Genomic DNA, 23,991 nt, shown 5'->3' with positions numbered 1-23,991 from the left:
TGTCCATTGACAATCAAAACCGAACTTAGAATGGGAATTTCAGATAGATGAAGCAAATTTTATGAACAATTATGGACCTCAAGTTAGTTAAAAATTTTGCTGAAACGATGCATGCAGCTTTGTATGGTGACCATCCATAAGACGTAAGTGAGAAAAGCTAATGTCACTGCTTGGAACAGGTGATACCTAAGCACAACACAGTGACTAAAGACTGAAGTCTGGGAGTTGCTCTTATGTGAATCCCATGCTGATCTCCTCTTCGTTTCATGATCTTTTGAGATTCTCTGATGTCATACTACATGCCCATTTCCTCTATCTAGTTGAGGTCTTTTTCAATTCTGTTTTCCATTTATTAGATGGCCATCCTTTTACTTTTTTTTTTTTTTTTTTTTTTTTTTTTTTTTTTTTTTTTTTTACTTAAACTAAGCTCTGACTCATAAAATGTTTTGTTCAGGCTGCTCTTGTTCCTAACATATATTTAAGTAGTTCATTTTGAATAATACAAACTAACAATGACTATTTCTCTATGCAACTGAGTGTTGTTGTTTTAATGTTTGTGTGTTATCTTGAGAGAGAGAGAGAGAGAGAGAGAGAACAAATGTAAGTGGGACAGGGGCAGAGAGAGGAGAAGAGAGAGAATCCTAAGAAGGTTCTACACTGTCAGTGTAGAGTCAGATTCAGGGTTTGATTGCATGAACTATGAGATCATGACCTGAGACCAAATCAACAGTGAGACGCTTAACTGACTGGTGTCCTGGTAACTGAGCTTTCACCATCCTAAATCACTAGGTATCTCTAATTGATAACAAGATCTTCTGATGAGAATTTAAAGAGAAATACAGAAAACAATGTCAATAGCTATCCTATATGCAATAAATTAAGAAATAGGTAGTCTATTGTATGAAATCAGAAATTGAAGGTTTCTGTGAGTTACAAATATTTGAGTGCTTTTTCTTCTCTTTTAAGATTTTAATATAAGATATGATTATATATAGCCAGGCATTTGCATGTAAAATTCTGTACTGCCCCTGTGAACATTATACATAATGTATACATTATACAAAATACAATTATATTCCTTATATAATATACACTATATGTACATGTTTATGCATATAGCAGACAAAGAAAAAATGGGACTACTGGCTGGCTCAGTCAGTAGAGCATGCAACTCAATCTCAGGCTTATGAGGTCAAGCCCCATTTTGGGTGTAGAGCCTCCTAAAAAACAAACAAACAAACAAAAAAAACACAAAAATTGATGGATGATAGATATAGGAAAAGATAGACAGTAGATTGATTAATATACAGACAGATCACCTGCAATTTTACTTGTATAATTTTTATCATTAAACAAAATGAGGAGAAATGATCTCACCATTTGGTTGTTTTTAGATTCCACATATAAGTGAGATCATACAGTACTTGTCTTTCTCTGTTTTATTTATTCCTAACTTTTCACTTAGCATAATGTCCTCAAGATCCATCCATGTTGTCACAAATAGAAATACATGGTTACATATCTTGGCTATTGTAAAACTGTTGAAATGAAAATGGGGGTGCCTTTTTGAGTTAGTGTTTTAGCTTCCTTTGGAAGTGGAATGGTTGGATAATTCTATAGTTTTATTTTGCTTCTTTTTAAGTTTTGTTGAATTTCATATTGTTTTCCATAGTGGCTGCAAAAATTTACATTTCCACCAAAAATGCACAAGGTTTCCTTTTTCTCTGAATTCTTGCCAGCACAAGCTATTTCTGGAATTTTGATAAGAGCCATTTTAATAGGCCTAATAGATATAACATTGGTCTTTCTAGGAGTGTAATTATTTTTTATACATTTTACATACCATAAAAGTAGATAATTTCAAAATGGTTTGCAATATGGTGGCATCAGCTTTCACTCTAAATCATCATTCATTGTAATTCCTGCAGCTGCAATGTTTCAGGACAACTTGGGTTGTGGTAATCTTTATTTTAGCCATTGTAATGGGTTTGCATAGATATTTCACTTTGTTTTTTAATTTACATTTGCCTGATAATTAATGATACTAAGCTTGTTTTTAAGTGTTTGGGTTACCTCTTTTGTAAGTTGCCTATTCATATTTTTATTCTTTATTGATTCATAGTAATATATTTTTATATGAAATTTATTGTCAAACTGGTTTCCATACAACACCTAGTGCTCATCCCAAAAGGTGCCCTCCTCAATACCCATCACCCACCCACCTCTCCCTCCCACCCCCCATCAACCCTCAGTTTGTTCTCAGCTTTTAAGAGTCTCTTCTGCTTTGGCTCTCTCCCACGCTAACCTCTTTTTTTTTTTTTTCCTTCCCCTCCTCCATGGGTTTCTGTTAAGTTTCTCAGGATCCACATAAGAGTGAAAACATATAGTATCTGTCTTTCTCTGTATGGCTTATTTCACTTAGCATCACACTCTCCAGTTCCATCCACATTGCTACAAAGGGCCATATTTCGTTCTTTCTCATTGCCATGTAGTACTCCATTGTGTATATAAACCACAATTTCTTTATCCATTCATCAGTTGATGGACATTTAGGCTTTTTCCATAATTTGGCTATTGTTGAGAGTGCTGCTATAAACATTGGGGGACAAGTGCCCCTATGCGTCAGTACTCCTGTATCCATGGGTAAATTCCTAGCAGTGCTATTGCTGGGTCATAGGGTAGGTCTATTTTTAATTTTCTGAGGAACCTCCAAACTGTTTTCCAGAGTGGCTGCACCAATTTGCATTCCCACCAACAGTGCAAGAGGGTTCCCGTTTCTCCACATCCTCTCCAGCATCTATAGTCTCCTGATTTGTTCATTTTGGCCACTCTGACTGGCGTGAGGTGATATCTGAGTGTGGTTTTGATTTGTATTTCCCTGATAAGGAGAGACGTTGAGCATCTTTTCATGTGCCTGTTGGCCATCCGGATGTCTTCTTTAGAGAAGTGTCTATTCATGTTTTCTGCCCATTTCTTCACTGGATTATTTATTTTTTGGGTGTGGAGTTTGGTAAGTTCTTTATAGATTTTGCATACTAGCCCTTTATCTGATATGTCATTTGGAAATATCTTTTCCCATTCGGTCGGTTGCCTTTTAGTTTTGTTGTTTCCTTTGCAGTTTAAACAGTCTGAATGAAATGGTTGTTGGTTGTGCATTTTGAGTATATTTTCGTTTTTTATGACTCATCCTTTCAATTGTCTTAATAATGTCTGTAAAGAGAACAGACATTCTTAAATTAGTGTGATGGACAGGCTAAAAAATGTCCTTTAGTTTTGAACATTTTGTGTTCAATTAAAGGATTATTTTCCTAGTCTGAAGTCATAAATATATTGTCATATTATCTTTCAAAACTTGATATTTTTCAATTCAAATTTTTATCAATTATCTCCATGGCATTGATTTTTCATGAGTAAAGTAAGGTAGACATTACATTTTATTTTAACTATAAAGATACAGATATCCAAATGATGTTACACTTACTATTTTTCTGCATTGCTTTTTCTCTACTTATGTCATATCTATGCATTTTAGAGTTTTTGGCCTTTATTCTACTATACTTGAATAAATACCAAATTTTAAATATAATTTTATAATATGTCTTCATTTCTAGAATAAGTTATTCTTTATTTACCCTAAAATTAACTCTTTCCATTAGATTTGTATAAATTTGTTTTCAAAAAAGTTTCAGAAAACATAAGGCAGGATTTTTTAAAAAATATTGTTTTTGTTTGTTTGTTTATTTTAAGTAATCTCTACACCCAACATAAAGCGTACTCACAACCACAAGATCAAGAGTCTCATGCTCTTCTGATTGAGCCAGACTGTGTGCTAAATAGAATTTATTTGTATCTACATTTATATGAATTATTTTAGTTGAATAAATTTTAGTATTTACCAATTGTATTTTCTAACTCATAAATATTTTCACTGATCTTCTTCATTTAGTAGATACCTGACTTTTCTTCTTGTATAAATCTCATTATCTGAAGAATACTTATTTTCTTTAAGGCATGCTTCTGTGGGTTAAGTTTTTTGTTTGTTTGCTTTGTTTTTCATTAGTTTGTTGTGTTAATCTTAGTCCTCTGGTAAACAGATGCCAAGAAAGATTAGACAGGAAGACTATCTATTGTTGGAAGACCCTCCCCATAGGTTTTATTACACCTATACCTTGCCTTATATGCAAAGAATGTAAGAACTGAGGACACTCATATGGGTTATTTCAGCATCAGGGTAAGCAGACTTGGGGACCATGGGCCTTGGGGACAAGTGCAAGAATCTTGTGTCTTCTGCCAGGATCCATGTAAGAGTAACATCTAACTTATTAATTTTCAGGTAAAATGAAGTTACATCCTAGACAATTCATCTATTGTGGGAAGGAGCCAGGAAAGTAAAGAACAGTCAGCCCCAAATGCAAATCTGACTCACATGAAGCAGAGATGAAAGGAAATGCTGTAAAGCTCTACCAATGTTCTGGCAAGGCTGATGGGGAGTCCTTTATTCAAAATCACTCATCACAGGAGTTGTGTCTCTCAGGAATTAGTTTGTCTTAGCCTACCTGCTGTGCTCAGACTATCTGGGGGCAGCCCATGGATGTGTGGCATTGGGGAAACCTTGGCGATGGATTTGAAAGCACAGCACTTAGAGATGTTAGTTATGTTCCCTTCAGTGATCTGAGAGATACATCCCCATGACTGCCTCATGGAATAATATATTTATTACAAGATGGCCATTAATTTCTCTAAATTATTTGAGGTATCACACCACTTCCTTTTGGCGTTCTTTGTTGTTAACTAAAAATCAATTATCTATCTAAATAAAGACATTTGAAACAGATTTTTAAAAATTTTTTGCTATTTGCTTACTACTCCTAAGATTTAATTTCTTTTAAATTTACTTCATTTTCTCAATTTTGCTTGTCTGGGTACAGATTTCTTTTTGTGTCTGCAAGAACTATTTCTGGACTAGCCCTGATATTGGTTCTCATTATTTCATTCTTCAGAATTTGACACATTGCCCAAACTAGTTGCAGAGAGGGCTGGGCGATTTTTCTCAGCTTTTTCAAAAACTATAGGAGACCATGAAAACTGGTTACAACTAGCTTTTGTTGCCAGTATCTTCTAACCATAATATACCCCATCCCCCTATTCAAACCAATATCTAAAAGAAGAGTTGTTGATACTCAGTTTCTACTTCTTGTCAATTTCATTCCTGAATCCCCTGAAATATGACTCCCATTACCAAATTTACCTTAGAGAATTATCCATGCCAAGATCATTGATATATTTTTGTCATTATATTAATCATTCACTTGCTTGACACATTGATGGCTACATTTCTATATTCAACATCATTATTTGGCCTCTAGGATTATTCACCATTGTAGGTTAGTTCATTTACCAGTCTCTAAAGTACTGGTGTTTTTCTCATTGCATGATTTTAGACCATGTTCTCTTTACATTACACATACTTCTGGTTTAATTACTACTCACTTTCAACAATATCTGTAACCTCAAATTCCTTCTGAACTCTGAAACTAAATATATATTTTAATGTGGAGTATTTTTATGTATCAAGTTGTTCCACATGCATGCCCAAATCTGTGGTCATTATACTGCAATTAATCTTCCCCCGACTCAAGCTTACCCCCTCTCATCCTGCCCCATGATGTTACATATCAGAGAATGTGACCAATGTCCTTTTATTAGTCTACACCTGAAATCAAGACATGAGAGTCTGTTAAGTCTCTTTACCCAATTAATCTGATAAATCATCGTGTATTTTCCATCTATCAGCATTCAATTCTTTAATAAATACTTTGTATACCTAGTATATTCAAAGAAAATTTATAGAAACTGGAGGATCATCGGGGAAAATATATATTTCCTTAATTTTATGGGGTTTACAATCTACAGGAAATGATACAAGATAAAGGAGTTGATGAGTAGGAAACAACAATTTCAAGTAGTTATGAAGGCTTAAAGTTTAAAAATACATTTTCATCTTCATCATCCTCCATCATGATTCATATTTAGTAGTAAAGGAAAAACCTCTTAGCAATGTGAGAAGTTGAGGTCTGTTAGATAAAAGGAGTGAGTTTTTTAACCATCCTTGTATCCCTTATTCTATCTGAAGTGAGCAGCATTTATAAACCTGAAGGCTAGATAAAATTTGTTTTAGTAATGGAAAAAATACAGTGTTGCTAACGCAGAATGATAAAATAATACTAGTATTAGATGAAGTCATAAAGTTAGACAGTAATACATTCATTTAAAACTTTGAAACATACTAAGAAATTTTTACATTTTTCTTAGTAAATTTTTAAAATTTTATTTTATTTAAAAAATTAATGAATATCTTTATTTTTGAGACAGAGAGAGACAGAGCATGAGCAGGGGAGAGGCAGAGAGAGAGGAAGGCAAAGAATCAGAAGTAGTCTCCAGACTCTGAGCTGTCAGCACAGAGCCCGACACAGGGCTCGAACTCGTCAACTGCGAGATCATGACCCGAGCCGAATTTGGACGCTCAACCACTGAGCCACCCAGGCACCCATAAAATTTTATTTTAAAGATTTCAAGATAGGAGGGAAGTAATTTGACATTGTTGTTGTTTCTTTACTTGTTTGCACTCTCTCTATATCTCTTTTTTTTTCCTTATTTGTTTTAAGATTAAATATCACTGGCCTGCACAGAAATATTTATTGAACAAGAAATAAACTTGGGAGATGGTTTAGGTGGCTTTTGTGGTAACAAAACAAAGAATTGTAGTGGTGTGAACAAGTAAAGTCACAGATGATATGAACAATTGTTTTTAGATATCAGAAATATTTGGAGTAGGAGAGAATGTTACTTGATATACATTATCTGAAAAAGATAACATGAAGTAGAAAATCATGACCAGATCCTTGGGTTCCACTAAAAAGTAGAAGCTGAATTAAGGAGAAATTCAATGCAGGATAAAAAAGGGGGCACTTGGGGCAGAGAATTATGAGTATATAGTTGTCACAGATGCCTAGAGAATATCATGTTTGAAGAATGAGGAGTGGTCAATGCTGTTGAATACATAGGCAAAAGATTATTTCCTGCTAATCATTAGTAAGAGAATTTTGCAGCTACGGTGGCTTTTGGACATTAACTTCGATGTCAGCTCTTCCCTGGATTTCCAGTAGTCAACCACTGGGCTTGAACTGACATATCAGCTCTCCCCTGGATTTTCAGCCTTCTAACACACACTGCAGATTTTGCATTGCCAGATTACATAATTGCATTAGTCAGTTTCTTAAGATAAGTGTGTATTTACTTATCTACAAAGTTTGACTTTTCTTTTTATTTAATTCTACATATAGATAATAACATAGAGTGTTTTTTGCTTGTTTCACTTAGAAATATGTCCTTCTGACAACTTATCTATAGACAAAGATAGATATATAAATGATAGATAGATGATGTATAGATAGATACATAGATGATAGATAGATGGAAAGATAGAAAGATATAAAGATAGATAGATAGATAGATAGATAATAGATGGATAGACCTATCTATCTATACACACATCCATCCTATTTGTTCTGTTCCCTCCCCCCCTGGAGAATTTGAATATAGAGATCATCCAAGATCACTTTTGCTAGGGAAAGACATAGATTGGGAGAAGAAGGACCTGGGAAATGGATGGCAGACATTTGTGTGGACACAGACAATACTTGCAACTTTGAAGCTAAAATACTGGAACATTTTTTGATGATGTAAGAATTCCACACCATCCCCCTTACTTGCAAGAATCAACTAACACATATGCAGAATTTTTCCATTGGCTTCACCTGTGAGAATAGTTTACCAGGTGAAATTCTCTTCTTGACATGTTTCCAAACTTTCCTAATTTCTTCCAATAACATAGGGAGACTAAGTTTCCAGCACAGCATTGCAGAAGCATAGAACCTGTATTGAAAAATATTGCTATGAACTAAAAATAGTCACAGGATACTGACAACCTATGGTGGAAGAAATCTGGATAACATGTATGGAAGTTGATTCTAAGGTTAGTAGATCAAAGAGAATGTAATATAAAACTGGATAGGACAGTACTCATTTCCACAGGTATACTCATCCAAAGTTTATAATTTATTGTGTTCTTTGAGTACCTGAGAAGAGTACTAATAGTCTACGGTATTGGTTAATTGAGGTATGAATTTAAGGGTGGCCTATAGAAAATGAGACTGAGATGCCAAAACTCCTGTCAGTCACAGTTTAGCAAGGACACAAAGGCTCAGAGAAATGGAGATATGTTACCATCAATTTCCCAAGTCATATGTTATCTGTGCCCCTTAGAAGGCCCAGAGAACATTTTTTTGTTGTTGTCCTTGTTTTGTCATAATAATATACATATTTGTAAACAGCACCAAAATCCTACAGCAGCTCATGCTGCTAATCCTCAGCAGTCCATGAATACAAGTAGGGATTCCACTTTGATTCTATTTGTTTCCCTAATTTCAAATAGTTGTAGGTATCTTAAAGTGGTTTAAAAATCAAATGTCTGCAGTGACACATTCTTCATGAAGGTTTTAGAAGTGAAATATATAAATGGATAAAGAGCGAAGAGACAGAAAAATTACTGTTCTAATTAGCAAAAGTATACCTCTAATACTTATAATATGGATTTGCATGGATTAAAGGCAATTAAAATTCAAAGTCATATCTATTGAGAAGATCTCTCTTTGAGAAATAATCCTGCAATCTACCAAACTTGAAAATATTTATTTTTTTACATTTTATTTTTCTACTATTATAAAGTATAATTGATGAATAAAATTGAATACAACTAAAGTGTACAATGTGATGATTTTATACACATATACACTGTGAAGTGATTATAAGAATTAACATATTAACTCACATAATTATCTTTTTTGCCACAAAAATTAAAGATCTCAGAAAATTTCCTTTTTATTATTTCAAGTTTTTATTTAACTTTTAACATAAAGTTAACATAAAGTGTAATTTTGGTTTCAGCAGTAGAATTTAGTGATTCACCACTTACATATAACACCTGTGCTCATCACATCACATAGAGTGCCCTCCTTAATACCCATCACCCATTTAGCCCATCCCCCACTTAATTTCCAGCAACTCATAGTTTATTCACTATAGTTAAGAGTCTCTTATAGTTTGCATCCCTCTCTCTCTTTTTCTTCCTTCCTCTATGTTCATCTTTTTTGTTTCTTAAATTCCACATATGAGTGAAACCATTTCTTTCTCTGACTGACTGACTTATTTTGTCAGGTATAACACACTCTAGCTCCATCCACATCATTGCAATTGTATTGTATTGTAAATAATGCTGCAATAAACATTAGAGTACATATATCACTTCAAAATGATGATTATATTACATTGCATAAATGCTTAAATGTGACATTGCTGGATTTTACAGTGGTTCTTTTTTTTTTTTTTTTAGAAACTTCCATACTGTTTTCCATTATGACTCTATGAATTCACATTCTAACCAACAGTGTATTAATGTGGCCTGCGGTCACATTCAGGTTGTTCCTGATGATGATGTGGGAGACAGCTTTAAACAGGAACCACAAGTTCTTGGTGTGGTTGGCACAGGTGAAGTGCATGTAGATCTCCTTGGTATCCTTGCTCTTGTGCAGGGTCTCAGACTTACCTTGGATGTGGCTGGCTACCTGGTCATATTTCTTGGCCCCTCTGTACTCAGGGAAACAGGTGGTATCGGGGTGTGGGTGATCTGCTCAAACAAGTTCTTGTTGAGGACAAGGATAGTGGACCAGTCTGTGACCACTGGTTGTTGGAGAAGTCATTGTCAAAGAGCTTCATGTTCTGGTGCATGTGGTGCATCTCCTCATCCTCTGCTAACACAGGTCATGCATGCCCAAGGTTATGCAGGAGATGATGGCTGTGACACTCTCAAAGCAGTGGATCCACTTCTTTGATTCAGACCGTGGACTGCCCACATCAAACATCTTGAGAGTAAGTCCCTGAAGGTGAGGTGTGTCTCCAGGATGCCAGTGGTCTTCTCTTGAGACCATGGCACGTCCTGCTCTGTGGGGATGTAGTTACTCCGTGTGATGCTCCCCAGGGCAGTGAGGTCAAAGGCAGCAGAGTGGTGGAGCTGGCACTCCAGCCAGCAGCCAGAGCCTACCTGCAGGCCAAGGTCAGACCTAAGCCTGTGGATGACACTGGGCAGACCCTCAGGAAGCACCCCCTGCCCTCAGCAGTTCAGGACAGTGAAAACAGCTGCCTGGCGTCATGTGTACAGGAAGGGCCAGCAAATTCTATCTTCAGATAGTCCATGGCTTTGACAGTGGCCATGATGGGCTGGATGGTGATGCTGTAGAGGACTGCCTGGGACTGCCAGCCTCCTGGATGTTCTTCCTTTGCTTGACAGTGATGCTCTTCCCTGACTCCTCAGCACCCAAAAGTAGCAGCTTCACCTCCCATATCACCTTCTCACCATCACCCAACAGGTTTTGTAAATCATCTTAGAGCCCTGGGCCGCTGTCCTGTCCTGAGCACTCATGCCGCAACCCATTCCCTGTCCCCTGCCAAGCCCCACTGACACATTCCACTCCCACTGCCATATGTTTTAACTTTAATTAAAACTTTTAGTTTCATAGTCTGTATACTTATTCCGAACAAATTCTGATTTAAGTGATTTTATACAGACAAGTATTCAATGCTTTTGTTAAATTTTTGTTGCTGCTGTAACAAATTATCACAAACTCTATGTTTTATCAGCACATACATGTATTATTTTATTTTATTATTTTTAATTTTTTAAGTTTATTTTTTTTATTTTTTAATTTTGAGAGAGTGAGAGACAGAGCTTGCAGGAGGGGGAGAGAGAGAGAGGGAGAGAGAGACAATCTCAAGTAGGCTCTGCACAGTCAGAACTATAGATCATGACCTGTGCCAAAACCAAGAGTTGGATGCTTTCCCAACTGAGCCACCCAGGTGCCGGTAAAGTGCTGTAATTTAGAAATCCAACACCAATCACATGGGGGGCTAAAGTGCAGGAGCAGCTGGTATGGTTGCATTATTTTCTTGGGTCTCCACTGAACTATCTGTTCCTTGCATTTTCCAATCTTGAGGCTGCCTCTGTCTATATCTGGGCTCATGACCACCTTCCATATTCAAAGCCAATAAGGGAAGACCACTCTTCATAAACACATCTCCTTCTAACAAAGCTTTGAGAAGTTCCGCCTTTAACAGTTTATGATTAGATTAGGACCCATTAAGTGGTCCAGGATAAACACCTTAACTAATACTCCTTAGTTGAATTACATCCACAGAGTTCCTTGTGCCACGTAAAGTACTATATTAAGTTTAAAAAAATTGGTACATGGACATCTTCAGTAAGCCACTTGAAAAACTGTCATATGTCTATAAAGCTTAATTTGCATGCACAAATTCTAGGTAATGAATATGCACTCTTGGAGGTTCTGAGATAATGACTGTTTATTCATAACCATAAACATGTCAACTTTACCCTAGCACTTTTAAATAAGGTGAATATTTTATTGTACAGATATTGAGGTCCACATTAGATTATAAGAAGCCAAAGGATTAAAAAATGGACTTTGGCTTTATAGATACTAGTTCTATTGTTTTTCTCCATAGAATCTACAATGGCTTACTTTCCACAGAAACTTCCTCAGAGATTCCTTAATTTCCTTGTTCCTTAGGCTGTAGATGATGGGGTTCAAAGATGGAGGCAATACAGAATAGAATACAGACACCAAGAAATCCACAAGATGTGGGGAATCAGGGACTGGCTTTAGATAGGCCATGGTACCTGTTACGATAAATGTTGTTACAACTATGAGATGGGGGGTACAAGTGGAAAAGGTTTTTGACCACCTTTGTGACGATGGTATTCTCAACACTGTATTGAAAATGCAAATATATGAAAATCCAATGGACACCAAACAGAAAAGTGCATACATAACCCCAATTGCCTCACTAATATCAATGGTGATATGAGTCTTTGAGCAAGAAACCTTCAGTAGAGAGGGGACATCACAGAAAAACTGAGGAAGATTTCTAGAGCCACAAAAAGATAAAGAGAAAGTGCCAGATGAGTATAAGACCCCAAAGATACTCCCAAGAAGCCAGGAGGTGACTGTCATCCCCATACAGACTCTCCTGTTCATGATGATATTATAGTGCAGTGGACGACAGATGGCCACATAGCGGTCATAGGACATGGCTGTTAGAATGAAAAGCTCAGACCCAGCAAAGTGAATCACCAACAACACTTGTAATATGCATCCTGAGAAAGAAATGGTATTCTCATGGCATAAAGTGTTCATAATACATTTTGGAACTGTAATTGAAATAAGGCAGGCATCAAAAAGTGATAAGTTCTTCAGGAAGAAGTACATGGGAGTATGAAGATACTGATCCAGAGTGATTAGGACAAAAATGAGAAGATTTCCCATAAGAGTTACCAAGTAAATAAGCAAAAACAGAAAGCCATGTATAATCTGGAGCTCCCTGGTGGCAGAGACTTCCATGAGGAAGAATTCCATCACTGCTGAGTGGTTGGCCATGTTTTCCACTCTATGCACATCCTCACTCTATATGACACAAAGGAGAGTAAAGACACAACATCAGGTACATGCTAAGCCTTCCTCCTTTCCAATACTGTTTTTGATTCCTGTAAGAATTCATCTGTTTTGTGTTATAAGTCATGTACATTTTCGGTCTTCCTACATGCATGTCAAGGTTTATGACCTCCTCAATCTGCCACTTTTAGTATGTGTCTGAATTTGTAATAGGTTAAGTGAGCAGATCAGGAAGAATAGGAAGAAAGAATAGGAAAATTGCTTTCATTTATGGAACTTCATAAATTGGCTGATGAAACATGTATCTTTATAAAATATATCCTGAATATATTTGTTTAGCTCAATATGCTAAACAAAGCCTTTACTACAACAGAATCATTTTTAAAGCATTTCAGGCAATAGAAGGTAATCAATGAATATTATTGTAAAAGCACATGCTTTTACACATTACCTTTATCACCCCAAAAAGTAAGAAAAAATTTTGTATTTAATTTTATGATAAAGTACATCACACTACATGGTAAAAAATGAGGGGTGCTTGAGTAGCTCAATCATTTAAGTGTCTGACTCTTGATTTCAGCTCAAGTCATGATCTCATCGTTGGTGGGATCGAGCCCCACATCTGGTCTGCATTGACAACATGGAGCCTGCTTGGGATTCTCTCCTTCTCTCTCTATCCCTCCTCCACTTGCACCTGTGTGCAATCTGTCTATCAAAATAAAAAATAAACATTTTTTTAAAAAACAAATAAATGAAAAACAAAGAGATTTATGGTATAAAGAAAATGCAAATGTGAACAGGAAATTAATAAATATGGAGTTGTGTCATTACCATGAAATAAGCAATAGTAGTGATAGATGTAATGTGGGAGAAGGATATGGAATATGGGGGAAGGTCTACTTCTCCCAACTCACTGGCTGCTTATACATCTACTCAACCACATGTGTTCATGAACACTCACAATCTTGCAGACACTCATTCCCAAGATGTTTATCCAATGTTTTTTATCGTCAAAATGGTAGCACACTTTACAGAAAAAGCGGTTGAAATAAAAGTGAATATGATAAATAGAAACAGATTAACGATGAATAACATCCCTGGCAAAAATATTTCCTTTAATGATAGGTTACTTAGTATCTGAGAAAAATACAATGTAGGAAATATTTTATAAAAACAACACAGGGGCACCTGGGTGGTTCAGTCTGTTGGGCGGCCGACTTTGGCTCAGGTCATGATCTCAGGTTCATGAGTTCAAGCCCCGCGTCAGGCTCTGTGTTGACAGCTCGGAGCCTAGAGCCTGCTTGGGATTCTCTGTTTCCATCTTTCTCTGCCAGTCTCCTGCTCACGCTCTGTGTCTCTTTTAGTCAAAAATAAATTAAAAAAATAAAACAAAATTAAAAAAAACCTAAAAGCAATGCTGAATAATTAAATGGAAAAAGCTTGGAACTATTTATTAACATACAAGAAATTTAGCTGTAGACCCCTTGTGGCTTTCTACAAAATATCTACTTGTTACTAAGTTTTTAAATTGTTTAAATTCAAGTTAGTTAACATATAGTGTTACTACTTCTGCAGGAGTAAAAGCCAGTGATTCATCTCTTACACATGACACCCAGTGCTCATCCTAAAAAGTGTCTTCCTTAATGCCCATCACCCATTTAACCTGTCCCCCACCTCCCCTACAGCAACCCTTAGTTTATCTCTGTACTTAAATGTCTCTTATGGTTTGCCTCCTTCTCTCTTTTTTTTAAAAGAAATATTTTATTTATTTTTAAGGCAGAGAGAGACAGAGCATGAGTGGGGATGGGGCAGAGAGAGAGGGAGACACAGAATTGGAAGCAGGCTCCAGGCTCTGAGCTGTGAGCACAGAGCCCCACGTGGGGCTCAAACTCACAAACGGTGAGATCGTGACCTGAGCGAAGTCGGACGCTTAACCAACTGAGCCACCCAGGCGCCCCTCCTTCTCTTTTTTTTTTTATCTTAGTTTTCTTTCCTTTCCCCTATGTTTATCCGTTTTTGTTTCTTAAATTCCACATATGAGTGAAATCATATGATATTTGTCTTTCTCTGACTTATAGGCATTTATTAAAAGGATACAAAAATGCCGATTCAAAGAGGCACATTTACCCCAATGTTTATAGCAGCGCTATAAGTGATAGCCAGATTATGGAAAGAGTTCAAATGTCCAACTGACAAATGGATGGAAAGATGTGGTATATATATATATATATATATATATATATATATGTGTGTGTGTATACATATATATGTGTATATATACACATATATATTCTTTTTTACTAATGTTTAGAAAAAGAAAGAGGATCTCAACTGAATTCTATCTGATATGTCAAGCTTTCATAGATTCTTGAAAGAGAGGAGTAAACAATTATTCTAGATAATACAGTAGCACCTTTAAAAGGCTCATATTACATGGGTGGCATCAATATGAATTTTAGAAAATTAATGTGGAATTCAACTAAGAAAGCTATCAACGTAATGTGTAATTTATCTCCTAGTGTAAGGACTACAGTATTTTTGTTTTTATAACATCCAGTGCTCATCACAAGAAGTGCCCTCCTTAATACCTATCACCGCTTTAGCCCATTCCCCAACCACTTCCCTCCATTAACTTTGTTCTCTATCCTTAAGAGATTTTTAAGGTTTGGTTCTCTCTCTCTCTCCCATTAGTAAACAAATATTCTAGATAATACAGTAGCACCCTTAGATGGTTCATATTAAAAGTGTGACATCAATATGAATGTTAGAAAATTAATTTGTATTTCAAACCCATAAGACTATCAAGGTAATTTATAATTTATTTCTTCATGTAAGGACTACATTTTTTTAATTTTTCTTTTATTGAGGCATATCATAAAAATATAATGACTGCATTCATCATGAATGTAGAATTTGGTGTAAGGACCATTTTAACCTGGTACTTCTTATGGATGATTCCCGTGAAAAAGTATAAGAAGTTGAGATGGAAGGAATCTTGTCTGCTTTGGTGTTTGGCAATTGGGAAGCAGTGAAACCTAAAAAAAATCTCACTGCAATGTTAGAGTGACTTTCTTTCCCAGCCAGATTGCACTGTTGAGTAAAAGGTTAGCAAATTTTCCCAAAATATGCAAGAAGATACAGTAGGTTTTTATTATATCTTTACTAATAAAATCATTGGATATATTTTTTTGGAATTACTTATTCCCATAAAACTCAGAACTTTTCACTGTTTTATTTATATTTTTCCAAGTAACTATCTTCTTAGAGGACACATTTAAAAAAAAATTAAGTTTATTTATTTATTTGAGAAAGAGAGGGAGAGAGAGAGGAGAGAGAGAAAGTGCATAAGTGGCGGAGGGGAAGAGAGAGAGGGAGACAGAGAATCCCAAGCAGGCTCTGCACTCGCAGCCCTGAGCCAGAATAAGGGATCAAACTCACAAACTGTGAGATCATGACCTGAGCCAAGATAGAGTCAGATGCTTAACCAACTGAGCCACCCAGGCACCCCTGAGAGGCTACATTTAGAATATATATTTTTGTGATGTAGAAAAAGAATCATTTGTCTAAGTCTTCTTTCAATATCCTATTTTTCACCCTTCTGGAAATGACAAAACTAAAAGCAATTTACTGGAAATGACTAAAAACTAAATGCATTGACAAAAGTTAAAGGAAAATGTGGAGACAGGATGGTAAAAATGACAGAAGACCAAAGAAGACATTTTTCCATTAAGCACTGTAATTAACATATTTTCTTATTGAGGACATTTGATTTTTACTGTCTGGCCCTTCTTTCCACTACAAAATAGAGAGATTGGATTCATGTTTCCTGTGAAACTTTCATCTTTAACCTGGGTTTATTGTTTACAGTTCATAATATATTGATGAAATTCAAGTGTGTAGCAAGCACTATCTTAATAATTTTGAATATTATATTTCAGTCCAATTTGAATGCCACAGCAACACCCTCAGTTAAGAATTGGTGTTATCACCATATTGTACAAGATAAGACAAGCTTAGGGAGCTTTAAAAATTTGTTCAGATTCACACTCATAAAAAGTGAAAGACAGGATTCCTTTTGCTATGTAGATTTTTTTTGACTCAATATGTTTTTATTCTTTATGAAATATCATTGAACAGTTAGTGTCATTTTTTTTTAGGTCTAAGATTTTATAGAGGATGTTTAGTGAGATTTTCTTTGTGATATTATAAATATGATTCAAATTTAGTTTCATGTCCATGGTAAAATAAGGCAATACATATCTTTGATTCCTAATAATTTCCATTGGAATCATCATTTTCACAGAGCCTGAATCAGACATAACACCTCATAGATATGCTGTCTAGACAAAGACTGTGATCTTTGCTATCTTGGCCTCCTATTTAATTCTGGCCATTTTAAGGGGGGGATTCTTCAAGCAATTAAAATGAATACTTAATAGGAAATGTATATAAACATTTGTATATGTCATGCTACTTACATATATCAGCTATTTGAAATGAACGTTTTCAAAGAGAAAGGCATTTTTGCACCTTTCTGGTCAAAAGTAGCCCATGGAGGCTTTTTTCTTAACCCATTTATGCTCCTACAAATTTGTGAATCCCCAATGTTTATGCTCACCTGCTGTGATTCAAAATTCTAATGTTATGTTGATTACCAAAATCTTCTGTTTCTTTCAGCTCTTCTGCTATCCATGGTATGAGAGGGAAATTAATGAAGTTCATCTTGTCTGAGGTTTTCCACTCATAGTTTCAAAGAGCATAAAATTCTTTTCAATTTGTTATATGTGACCCTTTGGGGAAACTATGGTCTTGCAGAGAAGCTATTTTCCCTTAAATACTATGAGTTCATTCCTGTGTGAAACATTTCAACCAGGAGTAATCATGGGATGTAGCCCTGGCATGAATATCTGACACCTCACAGTCTTGCTTTTGAGCCGTCATCTTGTCCCAGGTGTATCATTAGAAATATCTTATCAGGCCTCTTCAAATAGGAAAAACAGGGGATAGAGCCCAGTGAACTATATTTAATGTTAGATTTAAATCAAGAGAATGAAAATATATGCTCTAAATGATATAACAAGCTGAATATTGATCTGGTATATATATTTGAGGGTGCAAATAAATTTGGTTTTAATTGTTTTGTTATTTATATTTATAGCACTGTGTATTGTTTTTCCCAAGTTTGTAAAATCTGCTTTCATTTAAAATATTTACCATGAAAATCCAAGAGGAGAACACAGACAGCAACCTCTTTAACCTCAACTATAGCAATTTCTTACTAGACACATCCCCAGAGGTAAGGGAAACAAAAGCATAAATAAACTATTGGAAGTTCACACACACACACACACACACACACACACGTTCTGTCCAGCAGAGGAAGAAAAAATCATCAAAACAGGCTACATAAGGGGAGAAGATATTTCCAAATGACATATCTGATCAATTGTTAATATCCAAAACATATAAAGAACTTATCAAACTCAACACCCAAAAGCCAAATAACCCAGTGAAGAAATGGGAAATGGGCAGAAGACATAAATGACACTTTTCCAAAGAAGACATCCAGAAGGCTCACAGACACATGAAAAGATGCTCAGCGTGATTCATCATCAAGGAAATACAAATCAAAACCATGATGAGATACCACCTCACACCTGCCAGAATGGCTAAAATTAACAACTCAAACAACAGCAGATGTTGGTAAGGATGCAGAGAAAGGGGAACCCTCTTATACCGTTGATGGAAATGCACACTGGTGCAGCCACTCTGGGAAACAGCGAAGAAGTTTCTCAAAAAGTTGAAAATATAACTACCCTACCACCCAGCAGTCACACTACCCTGTACCAATAGAATATGAAAATAAAGATTTGAAGGGGCAGATTCACTCCGATGTTTATAGCAGCACTATCAACAGTAGCCAAACTATGGAAAAAGCCCAAATGTCCATCAACTGATGAATGGATTAAGAAGAGGTGGTATAAATATATAAAAGAGACTATTACTCGGCCATCAAAAAGAAAGAAACCTTGCCATTTTCAATAATGTGGATGGAACTAGAGTGTTATGCTAAGCCAAATGGGTCAGAGGAAGATATATACCATACGTTTTCACTACTATATGGAACTTAGGAAACAAAACAAAGGAGCAAATGGAAAAAGAGAGAGATAAGGCAACCAAGAAACAGAGTCTTAACTATAGAGAACAAGCTATGGTTACAGGATGGGAGTGGGATGTAGAGATGGGTTAATAGAGGATGGGGATTAAGGAGTGAACTACTTGTGATGAGCACTGGGTGTTGTATGGAAGTGTTGAATCACTTGATTGTACACCTGAAACTTATATTACGCTGTATGTTAACTAGCTGGGATTTCAATAAAACTTTAAAAAAAAGAATGAAATTAGATGTTGTATTACACCACACATGAAAGTTAACCCCAAATGGATTATGAGCTGACTTGAAAGAGTAACTAGAAGAAACATATGGAAAAAAGCTCTTTGATATCAGTCTTGGCAAAGATTTTTCAGCTATGACCAAAAGCACAAGCAACAATTGCAAAAATCAACAAATGATACTGCATCAAATTAAAAACCTTTCGTTGTTTGTGACATGGGAGAAATTATTTGTAAATCATATTTTGCATAAGGTGTTGACACGTAAAAACATTTAAAAATCATATAATTAAAAATTTTTAACTAAATATGGATATATAAATATATATTAAAATATATACCTACATTTAATTAATTAAACATATGTAAATGCAAATAAACATATGTGAAATATAGATTTATAAATAAAAGTATATAAAAATCATCAGCAAACAATTTTTAAATCCATTAAAAACTGGCAAAAGACATAAAAGTCATTCCTCTGAGGAAGACATATAAATGGTCATCAAGTATATAAAAAGGTGCTGAATATCACTAATAATCAAAGATATAGAAACTGAAATCACTATATGTCACATGATACGCATTATTTGCCTTTTATCAAAATGAAAGTTGAAAATAAGTGTGGTGAGACTGTAGAGAATAGTAGATCCATGTATGTTATTGAAAGGCATGTAAATTCCAACACCCATTATGGAAAACAGTCTGAATGTTTCCCAATATATGTATTGTATTGTATATGTGTTTTCAAAATATGTATTAACTACATTTTTTCTATCCATTTTATATCAATGAAAAACAATAACACTTTTGTACAATGATGACAACAAATGTTAGCAGCTATATGTTTATTACAGGATTCAGATAAATGTTGATTTACAGTAATATACAAATATTTTTAAAAACTTGCAAAAACCACTGGAGAATATTGGAAAATAATACCCACTATTGGAGAATAATAGCAAAATATGTCTTTAGCTAATACAGAATAGTTTCTTTGTTAAGTTTAGATGGTTATAGTGTTAATTATTGGCTAACTGACTTAAGATTCATTTCTTACCATTTATTGATTCCAATTTTTTTGTATAAAAGTCAGTAGTAGTTATCTTTCAGAATGTTTATGCAGAAATAAAGGAAATAATTGGCAAATTCACATGTATAACTTAGATATACTCAGAAATCTCATCCTCATCGTCAAGTTCTCTGTTCCAAGACTAGAACAAACTAGCATCACATCATCTCCAATATTATCACAAAGAGGAAACATAAGGAAGAAACTTATGGGTAAAAACTAGTGAGATGCCAGAGAAGAAAACAACCAAATAATAAAGAAATTATGCTATAATTGATGACAAATCTGGAAAAATTTTTAAGAAGAAAAATAAATATGAGGTAAATGAGATGGACAGAAAGAAGACATATAGAAGGTCAAAAGTGTGAAGATAGTAGGGGGACATGAAGGGAGAGATAATGGAATAAAAGCTAGGATAGTTTAAAAGTAAATTGTTTTTTTTATTCAAAGGTATTCATACACATAAGTTAACCAGAAGTACATTTAAAATAATAAGAAATTAGGGGCGCCTGGGTGGCGCAGTCGGTTCGGCGTCCGACTTCAGCCAGGTCACGATCTTGCGATCCGTGAGTTCGAGCCCCGCGTCAGGCTCTGGGCTGATGGCTCAGAGCCTGGAGCCTGTTTCCGATTCTGTGTCTCCCTCTCTCTCTGCCCCTCCCTCGTTCATGCTCTGTCTCTCTCTGTCCCAAAAATAAATAAACGTTGAAAAAAAAATTAAAATAATAAGAAATTAGGAGCGCCTGGGTCGCTAAGTTGGTTAAGCATCCGACTTCGACTCAGGTCATGATCGGTTTGTGGGTTTGAGCCCCACATCAGGCTCTGTGCTGATAGCTTAGAGCCTGGAGCCTGCTTCAGATTCTGTCTCCCTCTCTCTCTGCCCCTCCCTTGTTCATTATCTGTCTCTGTCTCTCAACAATAAATAAATGTTAAAAAATAATAAGAAATTTAATGTTAAAAAACAAGCATAAAAAGAAATAATTAAACTAAGAAATAAGTGAAAACAAACATACTAAAATTTAGAAAGTAAATTAAACTTTACTTTCAATTTCTTGCTATACAAATTTAAATTTCTACATAAATTTATGTGAAACATAAAAAGTTCAAAAATAAATGTATAAAGAATAAGTGTAGGAATAAAACGTGTTGTCTTTTTTAATTATCCTGTTACTGGATATGTGAGATCAACATACTATTTTTTTTCTGTTTGGATTGCATAATGAGTATTGTCTCCTTTACAAACCAATTTCAGTACTTTAAAAAATGTCATTATGTGACTCTCACTGACACCAGCTAACATTATACTATACTTACAAAATTTTTCAAAGCCTGTTATAATTGTAGTATTTGCAAGTCTAATATTGTGAGACTAATTTAATAAATCAGTTAAAATGAGCTTGTAATATTATTCTTGCCAATACAAAGAAAGGAAAAAAATATAACAAATTTGGTATTACTGGTTTTCCATAACTACTGCAAGAGTAAGTTAGAAAAAAATTGCAATCTGTGACTATACTAAATTGTGTAAAATTTGAAATTATCATAAAATATTCCCAAGTGAGAATTAACCCAGGGCTGATTGGGTTAAATTTGAAATGAAAAACAATATTACGTTATACCAGGGGCCTATTGATGTGAACACAGAGATTGAAACATTTCCCCTGAGTTAGAAATTGCTAAGACACTCCACCAACATTCAGACCCATGTAACCATGTAAATGCAGCATCCTGTGGAGCAGTACCAATGATACAATGGATATCTAATAACTTTACAACAATTTGTATTAACCAGATATTTTGAAATTATTTGAATTTGTATTGGAAAATATTTTTATTTGTAATTATTGAATTACATGTACAAACCAATAGATTGATGCTACCAGATCATTATTATTGATAACAATTTGAAGGTAGGTAATAATTTGAAGTTAGTAGGTATCAGAGACATTGACATTTTGCATATTTATATATTTGGTATCATTTCGCACCCAAAAATTTTCCAAGTGCCACTTTCATGTCCCTGTTTCTCAGGCTGTAAATTACAGGATTCAGGCTGGGAGGTAACAGAGAATATAACACTGACATAAAGAGGTTCAGTGATGATGGGGATTTTGAGGTTGAACCTAAATATGCAATAGATCCAGAAAAGAGGAACAAGGCTACCACAGTTAGATGGGGCATGCAGGTGGAGAAGGTTTTAAACTTGCCTTGTGAAGAAGGAATTCTTAGAACTGTGGAAATAATATAAACATAGGAAGCAACCATTAAAATAAAACATACAAAAGCAAAACAACAACTAACAATAATAAACATATATTCTAGACTTTGCTCCCCAGAACAAGCAAGAGTAAGCAATGCTGGAATATCACAGAAAAATTGATGCACCATGTTTGGCCCACAGAAATGGACAGAGAATGTACCTGCAGCATGAATGGATCCATAGACACACCCACTAAACCATGATGCTGTCACCATCTGCACACAGGTACCTCTACTCATGATGGCCTCATAGCGCAGGGGACAGCAGATGGCAGCATAACGGTCATAGGACATCACTAGAAGGAGGGCAAACTCTGTGCCAGCAAAGAAAACAACAAGAAAAACCTGTGAGGCACATCCCACAAAGGAGATGGAATGACTGTTGTTCAGAGAGTTCATGATGGATTTGGGGACAGTGACAGAAATATAACAGATATCAATCAAGGACAGATTTTTCAGGAAGAAATACATAGGGGATTGGAAATGCTGGTCAATGGTAGTGATTGTGATAATGAGCAAGTTGCCCATCAGTGCTTCCAGGTATATCAGCAAGAAGAATGGGGCATACAGTCTCTGAAGCACCTCATTATCAGGAAGTCCCAGGAGCAAAAATTGTGTTACTAGGGTCACATTGGTTAGTTTCTCAGGCATGATGATTCTTTTATCTGGAAACATAAGAAAAAAAATTCTTGTCATCTTCAGAATCTGTCTCTTTTTGTTGGTTCTGTTTTCAGTTTATTGTGAAGTTATTCTGAGGTAAAGCAGATCTTGCAGACTATAATTTCTTCAATGAATAGAGAAAGTATTATATTAAGACAGTCATTTAGTCAGATGAGGAATTTTTTTCATGTGATATCCTAAAATTTATGCATAAAATAGAAAATATTACCTCAGACATCCATAGATGAGGGATTTTTTTTTTTACCTTGATGGAATAGGTTAAAAGTAGCAGGAAAATTTGGAATGAAATGGGTAATTTCTTTACCCATTCTTGGAAATTTGCTTTAGTTCATTGTGAACTGTGTTCTTGGTATATTTCTGGTTTATTTATGCTTCAAGTTTGTATTTAAGATCTAGTTAGTTAACATACAGTGTAGTATTAGTTTCAGGAGTGCAATTTAGTGATTCACCACTTACATATAACACCCAATGTTCATCACAACAAGTGCCCTCTGTTATGACCATCTCCCTTCTAGCCCATCCTCCTCCTACCTTCTCTCCAAGAAAGCTCAGATTGTCCTCTATAACTAACAGTCTCTCTTATGCTTTGACGACTCAGTATGAATAATGGGGAGGTTATTTCTCTACTTATCTCTATCCTATTACAGCATAGGTAAATAAGGAGGGAAGAGATGGGTAGAGCTGAATATTATCTTTGTATATTTTTCTGTGACAATGATAGAGACTGTGACAATAATATACATTTTGAGTGTAATCACGGTCACAATAAAATCACTACATTCATACCAAGACTTTAAGAAGAAAATATGTAAGATTTATTTGAAGGCAATCAAATCCAAAAAGTATTTATATATTATGAATTATGTATTTTCCTTCAATAAGGACACATGACTACTAGGCAGCTAATAAACAAAATTAAAATATAATACTATCTTATTTTCATGAAGGAAAGTGGAATGTAAACGGTGAAATAAACTTACTTACTTAGACATATCAACAGAGCTG

General features: G+C 35.2%; 2 protein-coding genes and 1 pseudogene across 2 annotated transcripts; all 3 read right to left on the bottom strand.

Moving 5' to 3' along the window:
- Window positions 1–9,488: 9,488 nt before the first annotated feature.
- Window positions 9,489–10,549, bottom strand: LOC124509134 (guanine nucleotide-binding protein G(i) subunit alpha-2-like; annotated as a pseudogene).
- Window positions 10,550–11,022: 473 nt separating this feature from the next.
- Window positions 11,023–12,569, bottom strand: LOC124509125 (olfactory receptor 14K1-like). The gene is made up of 2 exons (XM_047075702.1): window positions 11,655–12,569; window positions 11,023–11,220 (listed from the first exon to the last, which is right to left on the bottom strand). The coding sequence occupies exons 1-2, from the start codon at window positions 12,567–12,569 to the stop codon at window positions 11,023–11,025; spliced, it is 1,113 nt and encodes a 370-aa protein (XP_046931658.1).
- Window positions 12,570–22,023: 9,454 nt separating this feature from the next.
- On the bottom strand, window positions 22,024–22,956 carry LOC124509115 (olfactory receptor 14A16-like). The gene has a single exon (XM_047075695.1). It carries the CDS (start codon window positions 22,954–22,956, stop codon window positions 22,024–22,026), a length of 933 nt encoding a protein of 310 aa, XP_046931651.1.
- Window positions 22,957–23,991: the final 1,035 nt, after the last annotated feature.

Source organism: Lynx rufus, unplaced genomic scaffold, assembly GCF_022079265.1.
Source record: "Lynx rufus isolate CCGP_SWC_20201006 ecotype Redwood Valley unplaced genomic scaffold, mLynRuf1.p SCAF_1, whole genome shotgun sequence".
NCBI classification, from domain to species: Eukaryota; Metazoa; Chordata; class Mammalia; order Carnivora; family Felidae; genus Lynx; species Lynx rufus.
The sequence above is the reverse complement of the archived record's forward strand: the minus strand, read 5'-3'. Positions and strand labels throughout refer to the sequence as shown.